Source organism: Sinocyclocheilus anshuiensis, unplaced genomic scaffold (assembly GCF_001515605.1).
Source record: "Sinocyclocheilus anshuiensis isolate Anshui unplaced genomic scaffold, SAMN03320099.WGS_v1.1 scaffold346, whole genome shotgun sequence".
Classification (NCBI taxonomy): Eukaryota; Metazoa; Chordata; class Actinopteri; order Cypriniformes; family Cyprinidae; genus Sinocyclocheilus; species Sinocyclocheilus anshuiensis.
The window spans coordinates 528,761-551,348 of NW_015546048.1; the positions used below are offsets into that span (position 1 = coordinate 528,761).

The 22,588-nt window shown below is 35.5% G+C and overlaps 1 protein-coding gene across 1 annotated transcript in view; it reads left to right on the forward strand.

Annotated features, from left to right (window-relative positions):
• The window catches only part of cacna2d1a (calcium channel, voltage-dependent, alpha 2/delta subunit 1a), a 78,403-nt gene that overhangs the window by 9,460 nt on the left and 46,355 nt on the right, over window positions 1–22,588 (forward strand). The window contains exons 2-3 of the mRNA XM_016500232.1: window positions 14,690–14,771; window positions 16,557–16,673. Of these exons, the coding sequence (XP_016355718.1) occupies window positions 14,690–14,771; window positions 16,557–16,673 (199 nt within the window). The remainder of the gene's footprint in view (window positions 1–14,689; window positions 14,772–16,556; window positions 16,674–22,588) is intronic.

Genomic DNA, 22,588 nt, shown 5'->3' on the forward strand with positions numbered 1-22,588 from the left:
GCTTATGTGGATTCTACACATTTAAACAATTCAGATAAGTTATCTAGAATTATTTATGGAGCAGATAAAATACATATAATCATTTATTAATCAATTATCATTATGACATATCTTTTCTTTATTTAAAGGCTAAAATGTAAGGTTTACCTTTTTATTAAACTTTTTCAAAGCTTTATTTGAACATTTACATTAGATATTTCAACATGCTGTTAAACGGTTGTTAGTCAAGTTGTCATTTAAAATCCGAACATCATTGGTAATGTTATTTGTTTAGTCATTATGCAAACAAAAAGTCATTTTATTTATTGTTTGTTGATTTTTAAATGTAAAACTTGGTGAAGTGATTTATGTGTCGGTACTTTTTGAACATCTCCAGCACATTTTAACAATACCGTGATTATACTGATAACCGTGATAAGTTTGGTCACTATAATCGTGATAAGAAATTTTCATACCGTTACATCCCTACCTCCAACGTTTTTCTTTACAAATCCTCGTTTTGTACTCGTCATGTTTTGCTCTCTTCTCTGCACTTCCCCGTTCGTCACATCTCACCAGAGCTTACGCTACGCCTACATCCTACTGGAACATCACTCTCTTGTGAATGCGTGTACGACAGTTAGTGGAAGCTAGAGATTAAGGTTTATAAAATTTTAAATATGGATATTTTTCTTACAAAAACGCATCGTGTGGAGCACTTTTTTTTTATGATGATGGATGTATTTCTATTGGACTGTTGAATATTTCCACCCATTCACCGCAATCATAAAGCTTGGAAGAGCCAGGACATTTTTAAATATAACTCTAATTGTATTCGTCTGAAAGAAGAAAGTCATATACATCTAGGATGGAGTAAATCATGGGGTAATTTTCATTTTTGGGTGAACTATCCCTTCAAGATCAAATATGACAGTGAATACTTTTACATTGTTGCAAAAAATTGTCAAACAATTATGCTGTTATTTAAACTTTCTATTTTCCACAAAAAATGTTAAGTGTTTCTTAAAATAATAAGAAATGTTTTGCATCAAATATATATATTATATTAGAATGATTTCTGAAGGATCATTTGACACTAAAAACTAGAGTAATGCCATTACAGGAATACATTACATTTTAAAATATATTAAAATAGAAAACATTTACTTTCATATTTCATAATACTACTATTTTTCATAATTTTTCATAATACTACAGCATTTTTTTTATCAAAAATGAAAATGTTATATATAATGTTAAAGCATACTTTTCTCAGTATATTAGCCATATTGAGTCAGTTTTCAGCCAGTGCTTTACCAGCATTTAGCCAGTGTTTAGTCACTTAGGCTGCATCTCTCTACATACCCCTTATGAAAAATAACGATGGTTTTATCATAATGTAGTAACCATGCTTTTTTTTGACAGATTGATTACCATTTGTATAACCACAATTTTACAACAAATGCCATGGTTAGACTATGGTTAGTGTAGCAGAAGGTTTTATTTGTAGTAAAACCATGGTTAATTTTCGTAAGGGAGGTGGACAGGTTGATATCAATTTGACATTTCCCCTCACAGTCCAATTTCACTGTTTATAACGCTGATGCATGAGAAGCTGTACAAAGTCCGTAATAACGAGTGAAGGAGAGATGTGTGTGTGTTAATTTAGCAATAGGAGAGATGGTTGAAGAGAAAACGAGTATATTTAGGATGAGAATAGCTCAAGGAATGAAAGTTGAAAGGGAATAAAACGAAAAAGATGATCCAAAATGGTCATAAGGAATTCCCGAAAAGCATTTTCGGGCTGTCAGGATGATATAATGTGTTACTGAATGAGGAGTAAAAGTACATGTCAATGTGTGTTGCCATGGTTACTGTATAGGGTTGAGGCTAAGTTTAGTTAAGGTTAGAATACGATATGTTAACATTGCATTGGTGAACTTGAGATACCCTGGGCTCAACATACATCTTGACATCTGTTTCTAAGACTTGTGCTATAGTGAGACAGACAGATGTCCTGACCATGAGTGAAGGAAGGAGAAAAAGAGGGACAGAAAGGAGGAGAGATATATTTGTGGAGACAGCCTCGGTTGCCAGAGGAGATTACTAATGTGTAAAGAAACCCTACACTCTCCTTGATGGACTCACTCACGCACATACACAATCTCACCCCTCTGTGGCAGAATGCACAAAGTGCATATTTAGATTTCGGCTTCACAATTTGCAATTCATTCTGACATAAATCAGTTTTAATCAGTAATTTCAATATCAGCACCTAAGGGATGCTCAGTCCCGAGAGAGAAAGATGCAGATTTTACGAGCTCAACAAGACAGGCATAGACAAAAATATTACATCCAAAAATATATACTATATGTTATTGTAGTTGCATTCATTCCTTCAGCTTTCCACCAAGTCTGACCTTAAAGGGATTGTTCATACAAAAATGAAAATTATGACATTAATTACTCACCCTCAGCAGCGTTTCAACCACATGAGACTTTTGTTCATCTTCGAAACACATTGGATTTTTAATGAAACCAGAGAGATTTCTGTCCTTTTAGTACAAATCAGTTCCACTAAAACTTTTAAGCTTCAAAAAGTTCATAAAGACATTGTAAAAGTAATCTATATGCATTAAACAGGTTTATTTACAAGTTTTCTGAAGAGACGATCATTTTATATGATGAACAAATTTATTTTAGGCTTTTAGTCACATTGATCAACTTTGTCTTTATGAACTTTTTGAAGCTTGAAAGTTTTGGTGGAATAGACTTCCAATCTATAACCGAACTATACAGTTCACCAAAAATTGAGGTTTTATTCTTATTTTGTTCCTGAGCCCTTAATATCTACTTTCCGAAGAATGTCCAAACTGCTTTTTTTTTTTTTTTTGAAATGAAATGAATGTTGAAGGGGAACTTTGATGGCTTAAATTTTCATCTGTTCCTGACACAAATCAATTAAATGCCTTCAGAAGACTTGCTCTGGGTCATATGGACCATTTTTATGATACATGTATTCTTCTTTTTTGAAGCTTTACCTCATACACAACTATTGCAAAGTGTGAAAACATTCACTGATGCTTAAGAAGGAAATGCATTAGCCGGGGGTGTAAACTTTTTGAAAAGGATAATGATGATGTGTTGTTCCTTGTTTCATTTAAATATCATACTTTTTTCATTTAGTACTGCCCTTCAGAATCTACAGAAGATATGTACGTTTCCAAGAAGACACACACACACACACACACACACACACACACACACACAAAGGTTCAGCCTGCTCAAAAAGTTAGATGTGTTCAATGAAGATATGAAAGAGTATAATTGTTTGTGTGGTGTTAGCTGAAGTTTGCCAATACTCGGGTTCACATACTTTTTCTTGGCACTATATCTCTTTCTTTGTGTGCATGAAATGAGTGCCTGAAAGCACGGCAATGCAGGCTGGCTCCGTTTCAACAGTTTCTAATAATACAACAGTCTGTATTAGGAGAACATTCACAATGTCACTGTGACTTTGTCTGGCTCCAGCCCCTCCCACCTTGACAGCGGGAACGAGAGCCGCACAAGTTGTGCTGACAGTACTGTGCTGAATATAGCGGGCCAACGGAATTTGGGTTGCAGGTGGGTCACAGCGACAGCCCCACTGAACATTCTCCAGTGTTTTTTTATCTTGGGTGTCATCGCTGGTTAACAGAGCATGCAAGTGCAACACACTAGGTTACCTCAGATTAATGTGAGTTCCTAAGAACATGCATTTTGTACAGTCCTATAATAGTCCTGCTCAGATCAGTTGCTGGTAATGAATGAGTTAATATGAACTATTCATATGCAGCATTAATTTTGGAAAATTATGAAAATGCAAAATGTCATTGCAATTTTTCAGAGGGTTTACCTGTCTCTTTCTCTCTCTCTTTCACACATTTCTCACATACACACATAGCTCCTGTATATTACTGAGTGTGATTGAATCAAACCTCTTCTGTGCAAGAATCTTCACCACTGAACTGTAGGGACAAAAAGGAGGGAATATTCTAAGAATGAACCGCAGCTGCTTTTAGCATTGTTTAGATGCACATACAGTCTGCATTATTTTAGTACCTGATTCATTAAGAAAAAAAAAATCGAAAATCGGAATTTGCATGATACCGAGTGCAAGGATGCAGTAAATTGGGTTTCGGCAACTTTCAGGGGATCCTACGGGATCTGTGGAAAAGTTCAGAAAACAAACAAAAAAAAAAAATATATATTTTTTCTGATTTTGATATGACTGTTTCATTAAGTTCAGAGATCATGAGATTAATTACAATTATTTTATATTTAATTTATGTCTGTTGAAAGCCATAGTTTAATAAATAAATACCTAAATATGTAAATAAATAAAAATAAACAAATTATTTACGGAGTTTATATGGAATAAATATATAAAAATTAAACAAATTAATAAAAAATTTATGACATTTGTTATTTCTGTTTCTCTAAATTCAGAAATCATTAGATTAATCAATTAAATCAATAATAAAGTAAATCAATAATTGATCATTTAAAATAAATTAGTTTCACTGAAATCAGAAATCAGAAACATTAATCACATTTTTAAAATAATTAATTTATATTGACAGCCATAGTTTGTTAAATATATAGCTAATAAATTAATAGATACATTCAAATAAAATACATTTGTTAAAATGTACTGAATTTGAGATTAATAACAGTTATTTAATATTTATTTATATTGTCAGCCATATTTTAAGTTTCTCTTCAGGTTTAAGTATGCTTAATACTTTCAGGTTAATATTTTACATGTAATATTTTTATTCTTCACAGTATAAATGGGTCTTTATAATGTCCCTTAATACAAGCTAATTGTAGCGAATCAGCTCATGGGGAAATATGAATAATTAATCAGCTACATAATATATATCTAAAAATAATTCAATTCGAGATCATTGTCTCTATGTGATCTCGCCAGACAACAGAGTACTATGTAGTCATCATGCCTTGTTTTTTTTTTTCCATTTACAAATTTCACCCTCAGAAAGAGCAAGACAGATACTGACAGACAGGAGAGTGAGAGTGGCAGAAATGAAGCCGAGAAAGTGCTAAACAGATGAAGTGAGAGAGTAACAGCAGAGGAAGGTGGCTTGTTTATTTCTGCTTTCTTGTGTCAGGTTTGCTACTAGTTTTTCCTCATAATTATAAGACATAATTAAATCCCACCTTATTCTTCTGTGCTGTACTTACATTCTGCCTGTATTTATTATACGACTGAATGACATCTGATCGAAGAGGTTTGACAAAAAATCAGAGGTTGAAGGGACAAATAAATCCTTAATGGTCATTTATACTTATGGCCTGATGAAAAATATGGATTTTTTTTTTTTTTTACACATGCAGTGCATATGTTGCTCCATTTTTGCATCCCTGGCTGTCTGAGAGGTGGATTAGCTCAGTTTCAGCTCTGAAGGCTTAAAGCTAAGCTGCCATTGTGTGAATTGAGCTCAGTTTTAGTCACTAACATACTGTACACACCTGTTGCTTGTTTTCAGCTGTTTCTGGTGTTTTCACCTGGATCCCAGGGGCATCTGTTTGTAGGTGTGAAGACTGTATAGAAACATGTTTGTTTGGAATGGACTGTTTTGACACATGTAGATCCCCACAGCAACATAGAGTAACAGGTTTGCATTGTAGCAGAGGTGAATATTCACATATCTGATTGAATGAGCTCAGGTGTGGCTACTCTCAAAGCAAGAGCATCAAATCAAAGTGAAAACACCCCAAGAGTATAACTTGTATGTTTGACATGTTAAAAATGTTGAATATGTTGAAAATGCTAGTGGATATTATTATTAATAATAATAATAATAATAATAATAATAAGCTACAAAATAGTAAAATGTCAACACAGTATTAAGAATCAAGTGTATGTAAACTTTTGAACGGAGCCATTTTTATAAATTCAACTATTATTTTCTCTTGTGGACTATATGTAAATGTCTTTTATGTGAAATATCTTATTCAGGTTATATATATATATATATATAGTATATATAGGTATGTATGTATACACTATATGGATAAAAGCATTAGAATAGACCTCTTAATTATTGAATAGATGTTTCAATCAGACCCATTGCCACAGATATATAAAATCAAGCGTTGTCATCGTTCTGAAGAGCTCGGTAAATTCAAGCGTGGTACTGTGATAAGATGCCACTATTGCAATAAGTTTGTGAAATATTATCCTTGCTAGATATTCCACGGTCAACTGTAAGTATTATTACTGGAAAGTGGAAGCGTTTAGGAACAGCAGACCACGTAAAGTCACAGAGCGGGATCATCAAGGCGCATGGTGCGCAAAAGTCGCAAACACTCTGCTGATTCCATAGACGAAGAGTTCCAAACTTCCACTAGCATTAATATCAGCACAAAAACTTCCTGCTTCATGGAATGGGCTTCCAAGGCCAAGCAGCTGCATACAAACCTCACATCACCAAGTACAATGCCAAGCACTAGATGGAGTGATGTAAAGCATGCCGCCACTGGACTATGGAGTAGAGGAAACTTGTTCTGTGGAGTGACGAATTATGCTTCTCTGATTGGCAGTTTGATGGTCGAGGATGGGATACTGTATATATGTATATGTATATGGGGATGACCATTTGTTTGTACATGTGTGTTTTTGTTGGGGTGGGAGAACTGCAGCCAGAGGTCAAGATCCAGTGATGTAAACCTGACTCATACACTCTATTTGAGGGCTGCTTGACGTGTTACTCGTCCTCATTGGATGGATACATATGTGTCGTGTGTTGAGCCCATTGGTTGGTCATGCGTCTTATCTCATAGGATGTTTGCTTTGCTTATAGTTTGTTCCCAGTGTGCATTTCACTGTGATTGGCTTTTGTCACTGAATGTTCCTGTACTTTTGTCCCACCTGATGTTTATTCTGTACTTGAACTAGCAGCACCTGTTGATGTGCGAACATAATTTGTGGAGAACTTTGATTGCTTGAGGGGTCCATTAAGAGGCCATTTGGCTCAGATTTTAACAACCCACATGGTTCCAGACAGCTGGTCGAGCGATGACATTGTGGCATAAAATGGAGCAATGCTCATTCTTTCCTGTCTTTGCTAAACTATTTTTACAGACTCTAAATGGGTTCTCAGTTTACAGTTGAAGCACTCTGTAAAGGTCAGAACTGTAAAAACTATTTTTACAATGACCAAAAATGTTACCATTTAGCGCTCTTAATATTAAAGTTATAGTCATATAAAGTCGTATATTTCCAAAGTATTGGAGACATGTAGGTTTAAGGTGGCTCTGAACACAGAAACAGCACTGACTTCCTCAGGGAGTGGTTAAAATAGAGAAAGAGGGCGAGAGAGAGCTTGTGTTTTTTATGGTACAGTCTAAACGTACTTTCAGTTGACAGACACCTCATACTATGTTTGTTAGCAGTTTAAGCCACTTTATTTCCCTCATCCATCATATATAAAATGATTTTATGAATGTATACCGTTTAAAGTTTTTTTTTTTTTTTTTTAAAGAAATTAATCATTTTATTCAGGAAAAAAAAACATTAAATTGATCAAAAGTGACAGTAATAAATGAAATAAATGTATATATATTGTACTGACTGTGAGTAGGCAATTTCACAAGAAAATTAAGTCTGAATTCTTAAATGAGTCAAAGCGTTTCATAAACTATTTACAGTACATAATGTTTTACAGCTCGCTGGGTCGCCCCTGCCCCCAGCTTCCCTTTCCAGAGAACTTGGAGGGGGAGGGACCAAACGGGATCTTATCTCAATTTTCCATTCACTGCTCCAAGTTTCCGTCCCTTTTTTTCACCACATCCATTTTCCCCCAAGCTGCAGCATTATACTTAGCATGTACGTGCTCTGTTTTTATGGCTACTGTGGTGGTTATGATCATACTGCTGTTGTAATCTCATGAAGAGAGTTTCAATTGAATTTCATCAGCTAAACTAATAGGGGCTGGCAGTCTTTTCCTGTCTTCATGCATTGTTGAATGAGTTACATTCTGGCACTCTTGATCCATAACAATGGTTAGTTTCAATGATTCATCTCACCAGAAGGGATCAGAGAGAGGAATTGATTTGGCATAAGACTTGTTAGGGTTTGAGCTGTTTTTTTTGTTGTGTAGTAATAAATGAAATAAATGCTGTTCTTATGAATTTTAAAAAGTATCACAGTTAACACAAAAATATTAAGCATCACAAAGGTTTTCAAGATTGATAATAATTAGAAATGTTTCTTGAGTACCAATTGTAATTATTTATTTAATTGATGTGTTTAATTTATTTATGATTTATTATTGATTATATTTTATAATTAATTTATTTTATAATTAATTATAATGAATCTATAATTTATAAAACAAAGTTAAAATATATAAAAACACTTAAAAATGTCACATTTAGCTTCATTGTTTAGGCAAAAAAAAAATGTTTTTTTATATTTTTTCCATGATGTCAGTGGCAGAACTATTTAATCTAGATTAAAGATTAAAATAATAGAAAATTTGTCTCAATTTAAATAAACGCTGAAAATTGAGATGAGTAATATTTTACTTAAATATTAAGTAATTAATATTTTCAAATTTTGGTGCAGTTATTTCTCTATATAGTGTTGATATGGCAACTAGTAAATGCAACAGTTTTGTCATGATAGCATGTGTGGAGCACCCACAGCGGAAGCTGTAATAATAGATACAAATCTAGTAAATATTTGTGAACTGTGTGAGAAACTCTAACTCTAAATGGCGCAGGCTGATAGGTCCTTAACTCAATCTGCTAGTACATTGTCATCTACACGGAAGGCCTGTGTATCACCAGCAAAGTCACGATACGATACTATACGTATCACGATACTGAGGCCACGATACGATACGTATCACGATACGGGACTGCACTTCACCTCAGAAGAATTTAATAAAACAGCTGTTTATTAAACACTGCATACTATAGTGCCATTTCTAACTATTGGCAGAGGAGGCAGTTGACCTCTGCATTATGAAGGGCCTCCATAACTGTACCATCTATGTACTGTGGTAATGTTTCATGTTTACATTGGGCACTCCCCACCAGCATGGCCGGACTTACCATTGGGCTTGATGCTTTTGAATGAATTTATTCAGTTATGTGATTATGTAGCCTAACTTATGTTCTCTGCATGAAGTAACGTCTGGCACAGTCGCAGCCTGTGCTTATTAGAAAGCAAACAAATAGCACTAATAATCATAAATTTTCCGAACGTTTGTGTAAAATAATGGAGCATTAGGTCATGAATATTGCCTTAAAAGTCATTGAAATTTATTGGTTGAACGAACCCTGCATTTAATGAGTGAATGCCTAAGATATAGGAGTTAGCCTATCACACAAGCTAGAGTCCTGTTTTTCCGAATATCTGCACGATGGCAAATGTACAATAAACACAGACACAAAATTCTGTTTTGCCCCATCAATGCTTTTTTTTATTCAGATTGAATTTATTAAATTTAAGAATCTGACATAAAAAGACACAGATATGACAATAAATGTTCATAATAATATATCTCTTTGTTTTTTTCTGCTCAGTGTTATTTCAGGGTTTTGATCTCTCAACTGAGAGATCACATCCTGTTTATTGTATTATAGTGACTATTTAATATTACATCTAAACTTTGACTAGGCTAGACATGTTGCCTATTAATTGTATACAGTATATGAACCTGAAAGCATATTTTAATTTTTGTGTATTTTGTGTTACTCCATAATAATGTTCTAGTTGAGGGCATTTGTAGTATAGGTATGGGGCCCAAACATAACCTCAAGCCCAGGGGCCCCCGACCCCGTAAGTCCTGCCCTGCCCACCAGGTACAATATTCTGATTTTTTGCATCTTGTTTTTAAGCCCATAAATAATAATGAACTCGTTCTAATAAATTTATATTGTAATGTAGGCTACTCATTCTAATATATTTTTAAAAATCATATTCAGGAACTGAATTAATATTTTTTTAAAACATTCAGGAACAAACTTTTTAGCGCTGCCCTGCAATTTTATCAACTAAATAGCTTAATCGCTCAAGAGCTACATTATCTTTCTCAACAAGGAGCTGGAAACATCATTGTTTCTAAAGGAATTAAAGCCACAGCTTCACTGTTAATAGAGAAACGTGGCAAAACGTTGGTAATTCATACATACACAACCCCTCTCTCTCTCTCTCTCTCTCTCTGTCTGTCTTTCTCTCATAAATGAACTCTTGATGAATTACACTTTTCTGATAATAGAATATTGAAGTGGAGATTGCTAAACTGCAAGCTAAAACTAAAATCGGTGTTTCAGAAATCAAGCGCGTTTATCCACAGTGGAGAGAGAGCATGTGCACATGGTTGCCAGGTTGACAAAGATAAGTAGCACACTTACCAGATATTTCCGTATTGCGCAAGTGTGAAACTCTGTTTCGGGGATTGCGTGTCTTTATATCAGGCAACCCAGTTGTGTTCCTCTGCGGCCAGATTAAACCTAGTTATAGCCTATATATTATTTTCTATTCATTATTTTTTAGAAACCTCGCACTTTTCTGCTCAATTTTAAACATTGTTCTTGTATTCAAATTAAGCGCGGTCCACTGCTGCACACGTGCCACAATATCGATACAGGGCCATATCAGGGCTGTATCGATACTCATATTGTCAAATCTCTGTGACGATACATCGTTGTATCGATGTATCGAACACAGCACTACTACACGGTGCAGCTGATTGGTTTCTGTTGCATCAACAGTCAATGAGCTTGCTGTTCAACATTCAAATACTTGACCAGTGTTCGCTGTAGCACTTTACAGCACACTTTAAGAAACCCTCCACCTTCCCCAGCTCCACCTGAATAGATCTGCTACAGGTAATTTCATGTATGTTATATGTGCGGGGTAAATTCATCTGTGTTATATGTGCAGCAGCAGTATGTCTTACATGCTCACAAAAGCATGTCTGTGAAAGTATTCCACTTATTCCGATCTGTTCTGCCGAGACCAAATACATTAACATTGCCATGTATATTACCATGCTAATCATTCCTAGAGTTGTCATGACAGAACTAAAATGAGTGACAGATTTTTGGTGATTATATATTTGTGTGCTTTCTAGGCTAAATATAATCAGAATATGAATTGAACTCTCAGAACTGCAGTTATTGACAGAGTGATAATCATAGCAATAGGCAGGACAGAAATTTATGTCATCCTGATGTGCATTAAGACTAGAGCAGCTTCACTTGTTTCAGAAGCACCCTCAATGGTTTAACGTTAACTTACACAGTGACTCAACATTTGTAGAAGTTGTTCAGGAAACCTAAACTCAATGGTAATCCACTTACTTCATATGTGATGCACACTGGTTGAGAAATGCCACGCCATCATGTTCTCTCGTTCTCCTGACAGTCCAATATTTAATCACCAAATTTAATCGCCATACAGGCACGAATTTCACTTCAAGAATGAAAAAAAATGGACGTCAATGAGTTTTGCTGTAAAAAAGTTTTCACAAACTGAAAGAGTAAGGGCAATCTAGATTATCTCGTTATATAAAATGTAGACTTTATTCAGTCCACAACAAGACAAATTAATTTATGAAAAATGGCTATACACACTCTTTCAGCCTAGGGTGAAGTCATTACTGTATGTACATTAACTACGATGTGAAACAAGTAGGGCTGCACGATAAATCGAAATGGAATCGAGATCGCGATTCGACAGAAGCTGCGATTGTCATGCGCATCTTTCAGTGAAGCAATGTGGTATTTTCACATGCTTTCAGATGGAGCAGCATTCACTTCACAGAGCCGTAGTTCACTGAGAAGTAATGCAAACAGCTGTTATTATCGCAAACGATTTCTTCGATTTCATAATCGCGCAATAAAATCGTCTGCGATTTTTTTGCGTAACTTGTCAGTGAACTACGGCTCTGTGTAGTAAATGCTGCTCCATCTGAAAGCACGTGATGATGATTTCTTGCTGATTACAGAACCGGCTTTTTTAACAAAATGCGCATGACAATCGCATTCGATTAATCGTGCAGCCCTAGAAACAAGTATAATGTATTTTAATGGAAAACACTATTTTGAACACCACTGCCACCCCAGACACCCCTTTGGTACGGTCATAAGGTCTTTCTGTCATTCAATCTGCTTTAGATTGTATTCTTGTTAATATTTATATTCATGTAAAACTTTTATCAGGCATTTAATCATAAGCCGGTAGATGGTACACTTTTTTAAAGGGGTCATATGATGCGATTTCAAGTTTTCCTTTCTCTTTAGACTCCATGCTGTGAAGACGCTGTGTGTTTCGTTGCGAAAGCGAAAATACTTTGTTTGGCCTTCCAAAAGAGGACACGACTAGAAATCAGGTTAAGTTGTATTTACAACACTGTTCCAGAACAGTTCAACCCAAATATTCAGATGTGCGCAGCGCATTTTATGGAGGACTGTTTCCTGATCCTGGGAGAGTAGACTACAATGCCGGCTGTTCTGACTCACAGACTGTAAGTACGTTTTCATATTTAAAGAATTTGCCACTGATGATTCAAGCACGAGTTTTGAGCAGTGTAGAGTAGCGCTTGTTGTTTGTCATTTCTCCGATCACAAATGCAGACATGGTTTTATGTTTACGCGGCGCGATGCAACGCGTAAAAAGACAGTATACATAAATGTTGCATGCAGTGCAAAAAATTTAATATTTTCCTGAGTATTTTTGTATTGTTTTCCAATACAAAAAAACATTAAATAAAGATACAGTTATTTGAGATGCCAAATGAAGATATGAAGTCTTATTTTCTGAGAAATTAACAAAATTAAGTGAGTTTATGTGGGGAATGAAAACTTGTTTTCTCTCTGAATTCAGTAGATTTTTCTGTGCCCATTAGTAGATATTTTTTCTTTTTAAATCATAAACTCACTTCAGTTTGATCAGTTTCATAGAAAACAAGACTTATTCTCATGTCATTTTGTTTGTAAAGTAAATGTATCTTGATTTAAGAATCCTTAGTCATTTGCACTGAACAACAAGACAAAAATACTGATGAAGAACATCACTTTTTTTGCACTGTGATCAGAAGGTACAGTAAAGGCTATGAACTAAGATGACAGATTTTTAATTATTATAAAAGGAGAGCTCTTTGCATGTGTTCTAGGCTATATATAATCCATCCAGAATTTTCATGTTGCTAAGAGGACCAGCAGCCACACGCTCCAAAGACATCCACATAAAAATAAGGGATTCACTCTTGAAATTGCAATGCTTGACATTGTGATAGCATTGTGATAACATGTCAGGAGTGTCTAGTGCCACCCTGGACCCCTTTCTGGCTCCACCACTGTATCTCCTTGCGCTTGAACCGATAAACACACACAAAATTATCTTAAAACACCTGTCTCGGCAAGAATTCTCGCAAACACAGTCTGTTATGTAAAGTTAAGTAAAGTGAATGTAAACGGAAAGAAATCGGATATGTATCAGTATTGGATCTATGCATTCAGTCTTAAAATGACAGCAGCCTATAAATACCTGCTGCTGTCTGTCAGTTTTGTTAACCAAACAACAAAACTGCTTTAAAAAAAATTATCCATATTTAATTTATACAGTGAACACTGTGCAGTGTTATTATACAGTTAATTACATTTCTATAGCTGAATGCTACTGTTAGACCTTATTTTATTTGTAACTTTGTTCTGTTGTATTTATCTATGCTTGAAATTTGTGCAATTGTTCCTTTTCATCACTGACTGTTCACTTGTCATTATAATGTTTGAACTTTATTCAAGTTTTAGGTTTCAACTTAAAGGCACAATATGTAAGATTTTTTAATTAAAATATCCAAAAACCACTAGAACAGTGTTATATATTTTGCTGACTCGTGTACTTACATTATCCCAAATGTTTCGAAGAATGTTTAAATCCAGAGAAATAAGCAATTTTAACTAGTGACACGGACCGTGTCCATAGTGTCATTGTGTCGTTTTGTTTTGTAGAAAACATGGAAACACTAAAGACGCTTTAATATGTTGTGCATTTTAATCGACCGGTGACGACCGCACAGAGTAGCATTATAACAGAACTTTCAAATGTATCTAGTATAATAAAACAGCGCTGCTTTTTTTCCCACTTACGCACGACCGGAAGGAGCGGAAGCGGCCGACTGTGGCATAATAAAAGCTCAGCTGCTTTCGAGCCGTGTGTCACACTCGTTTAGCGGCCTCGTTTCGCTTCGACGGCTTTCGACCTCACCCTGCTTCATTCTACTACGTTAATAAATCATTAGCTCATCCATGAACATGATTTCTGCCCGAGTCCCATCGGCAGCTGCTTTCGAGCCGTGTGTCACACTCGTTTAGCGGCCTCGTTTCGCTTCGACGGCTTTCGACCTCACCCTGCTTCATTCTACTACGTTAATAAATCATTAGCTCATCCATGAACATGATTTCTGCCCAAGTCCCTTCGGATTGCTTCGGCTGTGGGGATGAAGACGACAACTCCCATGATTCCACACATTCCGTCACGGCGTCATCAAACTACGCCTTTGTCTCTTTGTTTATTTTGAATACATGCCCTCTAGTGGTGAAAATTACATATTGTGCCTTTAAAGTGTTCTTTAAGATGAGTGAGATCAGTGATTAATAACTAAATCTGATTGGTTCTTTGTATTTACAGGACCTGGAAATGGGCGATGCAGATGCAGGAGGAGCTAGTGCAGTTGATGGATGCTGAGACTGGCATACAAAAGCTTCAAAAAGTAAGACCACACATTTGTTTTTCAGCACGCTAAACAAATTTTATGCAGCTATGAATATTTCATATACTGCCACAAAAACAAATACAAATGTGAGTCACATTAGCTTGGCAATTAGCATATGTACTACAGAGTGCTACAGTGGCCAGACACATTTTGGTTCCGGAACTTTTTTTTTTTTCTCATTAATGTTAAAGCATTAAATGTCATGAACCAAACCAACCAGCTATGATTTAAATTCCAACTTTGATTTGAAGATCAAAATTTCTTTGGAAAAAAGAAAATTGGACAAAAACACAAAGATACAAGTGGTACAAGTGTGTATTTAACGGCTTTAATAAAGGAAAAAAACAATCCCATGAAGCAGTGCGAATGACATAATTGAATTAAAAATTATGGAGAAATATAGAACTATACAAATAGAGCATATGGAGATTACTTCATTTGAAGTGCTTCATGGGAGTGGGTGGGTGCTAAAGAATTATTTCGGCACAATTTTCTTGCAGTAGTCCTCTGATTGGAGGAGCTTTTCTGATTGGATGGGTAATGTAGTTTTTCACCAGGAATTCCACTGTTAAACATGATTATTTAAAAATGAAGTTGAAATAATGCAGGCTGATGGCTTCAACAAAAGCATATACCTTTGGTCAACAAAATCCAAGCTTATAGTAGATCCTGTTTCAGTTTTAGAAGTTGTCCTTAAAAATCAATTTCCCTATGCAGAAAATGAATGGGACTTGCTAGTGCAGTAGTTCTAGAGTTCTCTTTTCAGGGATGAAGGAAAGTCGTGACATGAAGGTGAATTGATGATTACAGAATTTTCATTTTGAGTGAACTAGTACAACTTCGAAAGGAGCAAAACTGCTTTAGCATCTCTATCACCCAGTCTCAACAAAACCTTGTGCTGTATGTCATGCGGTTTGCCATTCTGAAAGTATTTGTGTCCAAGGCCAGTGCACAAAGACTATTTAGTGTGTGTGAGAGTCAAAAGAATTTCATCAACCCACAATTCCTGCTGCCAGCTGTTGAACTTGGTGGCGATCTTTAATGGTACTGTGGTCAACTTATGGGGGTCATGAGGTCCAGTGTTTTCTCTGGACCAAAGATTGTTCTGTCATGTATAATGGCTAAGGATTTTTATTTATTTATTTTTTTTACAGGGCCAGATACACTCAGTGATACAAATGCATTCACTCTCACTGCTAAATAAATATATGAGTGCAAATCACAAATGATCAGATATCCTCAAACCTATACGGGACATTTTGTAAAATACAGCACAAAGTTTATCCCTCCAACTTTTATGGACTTGTTGCGACGGCACTGATGGCAACAGAACTGATCATTCTTATTTTGGCCTTTATTATTATATATATTGTATCATGTTTTTTTATATATGTTATTCTATTCTAGTCTTCTTAGCACATCCTGATTATTAATGTTTTACAGTCGACCTTCTAACCACTAAATAATTGCCTGTTTGGTTTAGCAAAGTCTGAAACATATTCTGTAATCCATATACATTCTTACTTTACTGTTTTTACATAGTCATGTTCTGGATTAATTACAGTTGCTTGCAAAAGGTTTGGATATTTAATCTATCTATTTATCTATTTATGCATTGCTTATCACAACCGTTTTTACATTAGACTAATTAGATTTGCAGGTATGTTTTTAATGAATGCTATGGGTTTTTTTTTTTTTGATCTGCTCATAAGTAATGGCTTTTGAGACAAATTCCAGCAAGTAAACCTGAAACCTCTCTTTCTATCTTTCTCTCTCTCTCAGATTTTCCTGCAATTTCATAGACACTATGATGTCAAGCAAAACAACCCTACACAGCTGGTGGCAAAAGCTGCACGTGAAATCGAGAACCTTCTTGCCAACCGTTCCAAAGCTCTAGAGGTAAGTAATGAGCATTATGCCACATGTTATCATCTCATAATCCAAAACATATAGCACCTTAAAGGGGTTTTTGAGATGTTTACACATTGCAACTGAATATATATGTTTGATTTGATGCAGCATGGGTTATATAACCATGCAAAACAATTAAATTTCCTTTATAATCATGCATATTTCCTGTCGAGGTGTATTCCATGTGTCTCAGGTGCTCAGAATAGCGTACTTAAATACTACTTTTGCTATTTCATCTGCATTTTCTGTATGTATGAAATACCCAGATGATCTACTACATTTGCAAAAATGAGCAGCATACAACCAAATCGCAGTACATGGAAAACTGTATTCCACAATGCAGTGCATGTATTAAGTTACTAGATGTATTTTCTAAAAAAAGATACTTTTAAAATTATATATTTTTAAGAGAAGTAGGCAGTATATGGTGTAGTTACAGTGTAGTATGTACCAAGCTAGTTTTCCAAATATAGCCATTGTTTTTCTCTGTTCCATTCAAAACCCTTCCAATCCTACTGTATGTTGTTAGTAAATTAGATCTTGCAGAAAGATCCAGCTTGGATCGACCTGCATCAATCTAGCTCTGACTGATAAAACTGGGTCCAGAATGTTGGCAGGGCTCCTTCAAGCTGAAAGTTAATTAGTTTGTCGATACTAATTCTGTCCTTTTGATTTTCTTTCTTGATAAACTGTACTCTGTGTGCTCTAAAAACTACATTTCAAGAGCATTTTCCATTAATGTATGAATAGGTATCATTAGAAATCATTATTCGGGCTCATTTTCCATGATAGTGGAGAAATATCACATGTTGTGTGTGCTTAAGCAGGGTCAGTCAGTGTTATAAATGTTTAACTCTTGCCCCTGAAGTGCAGGTGATGTATATGGCAGACTGTGTGGAGCTGCTTTTATTGGTCAGTATTAAACACATCGCTGACAGCACACCCTGATGACTAAATGAAAGTATTTACCTTTCTCTCTCTCTCTCTCTCTTACTGTCCCTTTCCCTTTTTCCTCTGCTGGCTCTCCTCTGTCATGTTTAATTGGTCTGAATTAAAGGGATAGTTCACCCAAAACTGAAAATTTGATGTTTATCTGCTTACCCCCAGGGCATCCAAGATGTAGGTGACTTTGTTTCTTCAGTAGAACACATATGATGATTTTTAACTCCAACCGTTGCAGTCTATCAGTCGTATAATGCTTGGCAATGGTAACAAAATCTATGAGAGTAAAAAAAAACATGCACAGACAAATCCAAATTAAACCCTGTGGCTCGTGACGACACATTGATGTCCTAAGACACGAAACGATTGGTTTGTGCCAGAAACCGAACAGTATTTATATCATTTTTTACCTCTAATACACCACTATGTCCAACTGTCTTTGGGCGCGCGCACGGCATCCGGTGCGTGAAGTGTGTACGCGCTCTGGCGTAGTTTACGTTAATGGGTGTGTTGATATCCAGCCGAAGAGCAATCAACCATAACTTCAGGCGAGCAGGCTCAGAAGTTGGGAATACGTGGAAAGTCACCACTCCCGAATGAGTTCGTGATGGAAATAACTGCTCTTAGGTCATTGGATCTGTAATAGCTGGCTGTGGTGTGAGGACAGTTTGGCTCTTTGCTTCTCTATCCATTCGTGTGTGTGTGTATTTTTGGCAGATTGTCTCTACCTCCAGTCACAATACCCAGACTGGACACTGTCCTCATGTCACCCCATTTAAAATATTATTTATTCTGTGTTTTCCCTCTGCCATCCACCAGCACAAACACATACTTGCTTGTGTTCTTTTCTCTCTTCGTCACATTCAGAACAAAAAAGATTTCAGTGAATCTTTGGAGTTCCTTGCGCATCCTGCCTATAATTAGAAGATTCACAAGTACATCAAATTTGGCATCTCTAGTGAATCAAGAAGACAATGCCATTAAATGCAGTTATTTCTATTTTTTAGTCAAGCACTGAAGCGTACTTGTTTAAAATGTTTTTTTTTTTTTTTTGTAGAGTATATTGATTTTATAGTTTTATTACAATAACTATTTTAAAATGTAATTTATTCTACTAAGAATACTAATTATTTTAATTGTTGAAAACACCTGCCTTGTGTTGTGAAATATTGTGATTTATTTAATTTTTTTTGTGGAAACCGTAACACATTTTTTTCATGATACTTTGATAAATATGAATAAAAAAAAACTATAAAAGAAATAAATGACAGAAATAGAAGGAAAAAATAAGTCAGCACACCATGGCACCAAAAATTTTTTTTTTTACATTTCACAGACTCTCACACAGGTGACATTTTGATGTGTCAGATAATTCGAGCCTTCATCCTTCTCTTGACAGTCATCACACACGACTTGACACGCCGGCACTTTTATAACAGCTGTTTGCAGAATCTGCCTTGCGTTATGTACAGTAAACAGTCAGTCAGTTTGTTATTGTGGCACCATCCATATCAGATTAACCTGCATCTAAAGTGGGCGGTTCTTGGCTGAATCACATTATCTCCAAACTCATCAAAGCAAGTGATTTTCTAGAGAACTCTTATTCCACCAAAGGAAGTCAGCTGTCACTATGACGATAAGCATATCTTGCCGATCATGTAGTGCTGTTCACGTTCCTGTTGTTCTTTCCTGAGTGACCCCTCGGGCGCAGGATGGCCACAGATCACGTCTCGTTCTAATCAATATCTGCTGGATGGGTCCTCACTGATCTCGAGGCCAAACGTGACTGTGGGCTGCTGTGGTCGGATTAGACTGATTGATTGATTGGCAGCTCAGTTAAGTTGATCAGTGGGTGTCTATAATTTGGAGCCATCCATCAGCAGCTGTCTGCACGGTCGATGCGAGTTAACGGAGGTTGCTTGACGTGTGGCCGGGATGCTGTGTTGTCTAACAGGAAACTGCTGGCTGCTGATGGAGACCGTGTTTTCCTAAACGTCAATCAAATCACGTAAACAGCAAATATGTCTCACTCATGCCACTCTCTCTCTCTCTTGACTTTATTCCAATTACCGCAATTCAGCTTACTACCATGAACCCTTCCTTGTCAATCTCTGTTTCTTCCTGCTCTCTCTCTCCAGCTGTTTTCTGGACATTGCTTTTATTTATCCTACTGACCTCCCTATACACCAATGAATTTCTACAATTTTAAAGAGTATTTATTATAATACAACATAAAATGGAGCTATCATCGAATGTCTGTACATTTTGACCTTACTTACGATAGTCATTTTGGACTGCATTTGTTAACCTCAAGCATTCAATCTTGTTACCCAAGGTATAATCAGAAAAAAAAAAAAATTCATTTATGAGAAATATAGGATTGTCAGTAAATGCATTTAGTCCTAAACTATCTACAACTAAATTTTCAGCCCTGTTTGTTTGTATTTATTTGTTTGTTTATTTAGTTTAATTTCTGTCAATTCTAATCTATTTTATTTCGATGTTTATTGCTAGACAATTACAAAATCACATAAATCGCAGTTTTAAACTATATTTAGGCATGTCTCAGATTTTGGTTACAAGATTACAAAAATTGCCAACCCCTTATAAAATATAATATAAACTAATATAAACAGATAATAAACAATCTAATAAAATATTTATTTTGTTCTCTTGAGGTTGACAGTTAACATTTTTTTAAAGCTAAGTGCCTTCTTTAAATGCCCATTACAATAAAAGAAAAAAAAATGGCGTAGTATTTGAAACAATTTTTACTTAGGAATTACTAGTACATTTCATGCATAATTACAAAGAAACTGCAAATAACACAAAACATACTCCAATCATCTTTGTTTTATTTATAACTTTGAAAAATCATTTTTTTACAGTGTATGAAATAAAATTAAATAAATGTATTTTTAAGAGCTGCCTAGCCTATTTTGTACCCTATTCATGAACAGTGTCCTGTATGCATATATAACCGAATGCAGTAACTAAAACCTAGTTAGTTACCTCGTTATCTATGTCTTACATAACCAAACTGAAATGGAACCTCTTAGTGACTAATTTAGAACAGTCTACATATAGGCAGCAACTACACACCAATAACACACAGGATTTGAGCATAATAATTTTTAATTTGATCTGTTTTTGATACTTTATACTTCTAATTACTTAATTATTACATAAAAATAATGTATTTTTACTCAACACCTCCTGTATGTCAGGAGAGTGTCCATGATGCCTTAAAGTTCTGTCTAGGTGGGCAGCTCAACATTTGTGTTTATGTATGGTAATTCAAAGGATCTGCTTCTCTTTTTAGAAAGAAAGAAGTGCTTTCACAGTGATCTGAGAACCCAGCTGCTAAATGCTGCATCAAAAGGAAGAAAAATGAAAAGCTGGACAGAAAGAGAGAGAGAGAGAGAGAGAGAGAGAGAGAGAGAGAGAGATGAATGTTCTCAATTATACATGGGGAGTATAGCAGAGTCCTCTGGCACAACTGTACCTACCATACTAACATACTAACAGCAGGTGTGCGGAGAGAGAGAATAAGAGAAGGAGAGAGCTGAAAGAAAAAATAAGAAGTGCATCTAAGGCTATGCCTCGGCAGTACTGAAAAGAGAGGAATATTAACTATTTACACATAACTTCAAGACTTAAACGGGATCTAAGAACAGAAGGACATACATACACCATTGTAAAAGTTCTTTCAAAAGCACTGAAGTGAGTAATACAAACTGTTAATAATATTGCACAAGATAAAGACAGTGAGAGATATATCAAAGGGTTTTAAAATTTGATAGCAAAACACCTACCTTCGGGACTCTCTTCCTGCACATACGTCCCTGTCAGATACCTGTGCACCAGGGCAGACTTCCCACTGGCCAAGTTACCCACAATGCCCTGCACACACAAATACACACACAGAATTAATAGGGGTACCTTACATGATATTTTGGCATGTAAATAAACAGTGTCTCAGCTTAGACCTGAAGCAAGTCCTATTATACCATGGTCTGTCTGAATACTTGATTCTGATTGCCTGGCAGGTATGCATTAAAACCATATAATGCACAGGTAGTTCCAGGTCAGATTAATCACTGTTCTATATTAATGCGCTGCTTTCAGTGATGCACACACATACGCAGAGAGAGAGAGAGAGAGAGAGATAGGAGAGAGCCACTTGCATCCATCAAAAAAGAAAGAACAGATGGAAAGGATGGGTGTTTGTTTGCACTCTCTCTTGATATGGCAGATAAAACAGCACATTCTATGCGCTGATTTTTAGACAGCTAAATATCATTAGAGCTTCTGGAAACTAGATTGCAGACTCTCATGGGCCAATACTGTACACACCAAATGTATCTGCAGGAGCCTTTCCCTCTCCTCTCCACACTCGTTTCTTATTCTATCAGTCTTTCTCTCAATGATGTGCAGTGAAGGGCCAGAGAGTTTCAAGATAACATCAGTAAACATAACTCTGGTTGTTTTGTACGGTTTCAGTGATGTACAAGTTCACTCCAGTACGGTTAGGTTGTTAACCTACTTCCTACTCTTTCTTGTTGTTTAAGTAATAAATAATTCATTTTTTCTTTCTATTTCTCTTGATGAAGGGAAAAGGTCAGCTTTAGTTAACTGCTCCCACAAGAATACAAAGACTAGACAGTATGCGTCACTTTGGAGCTGAGACATTGTGTTGTGTCTGTATACAGTATATGTAATATGCATGTTTATTTTGATTTAATTTTAGAGTAAAATAATTAAAGAAAATGTATATGTGTGTAAAGTATATATAAACATAATTATATATATTATAAAATGTATATTATGTAAAACTATACAAGATAAAGAAAAAATGTATAGTAAAATAATATGTTAATATAATAATAATAATAGTGAATATATATATATATATATATATATATATATATATACAATTTAAATATACATGTTAAAATGTT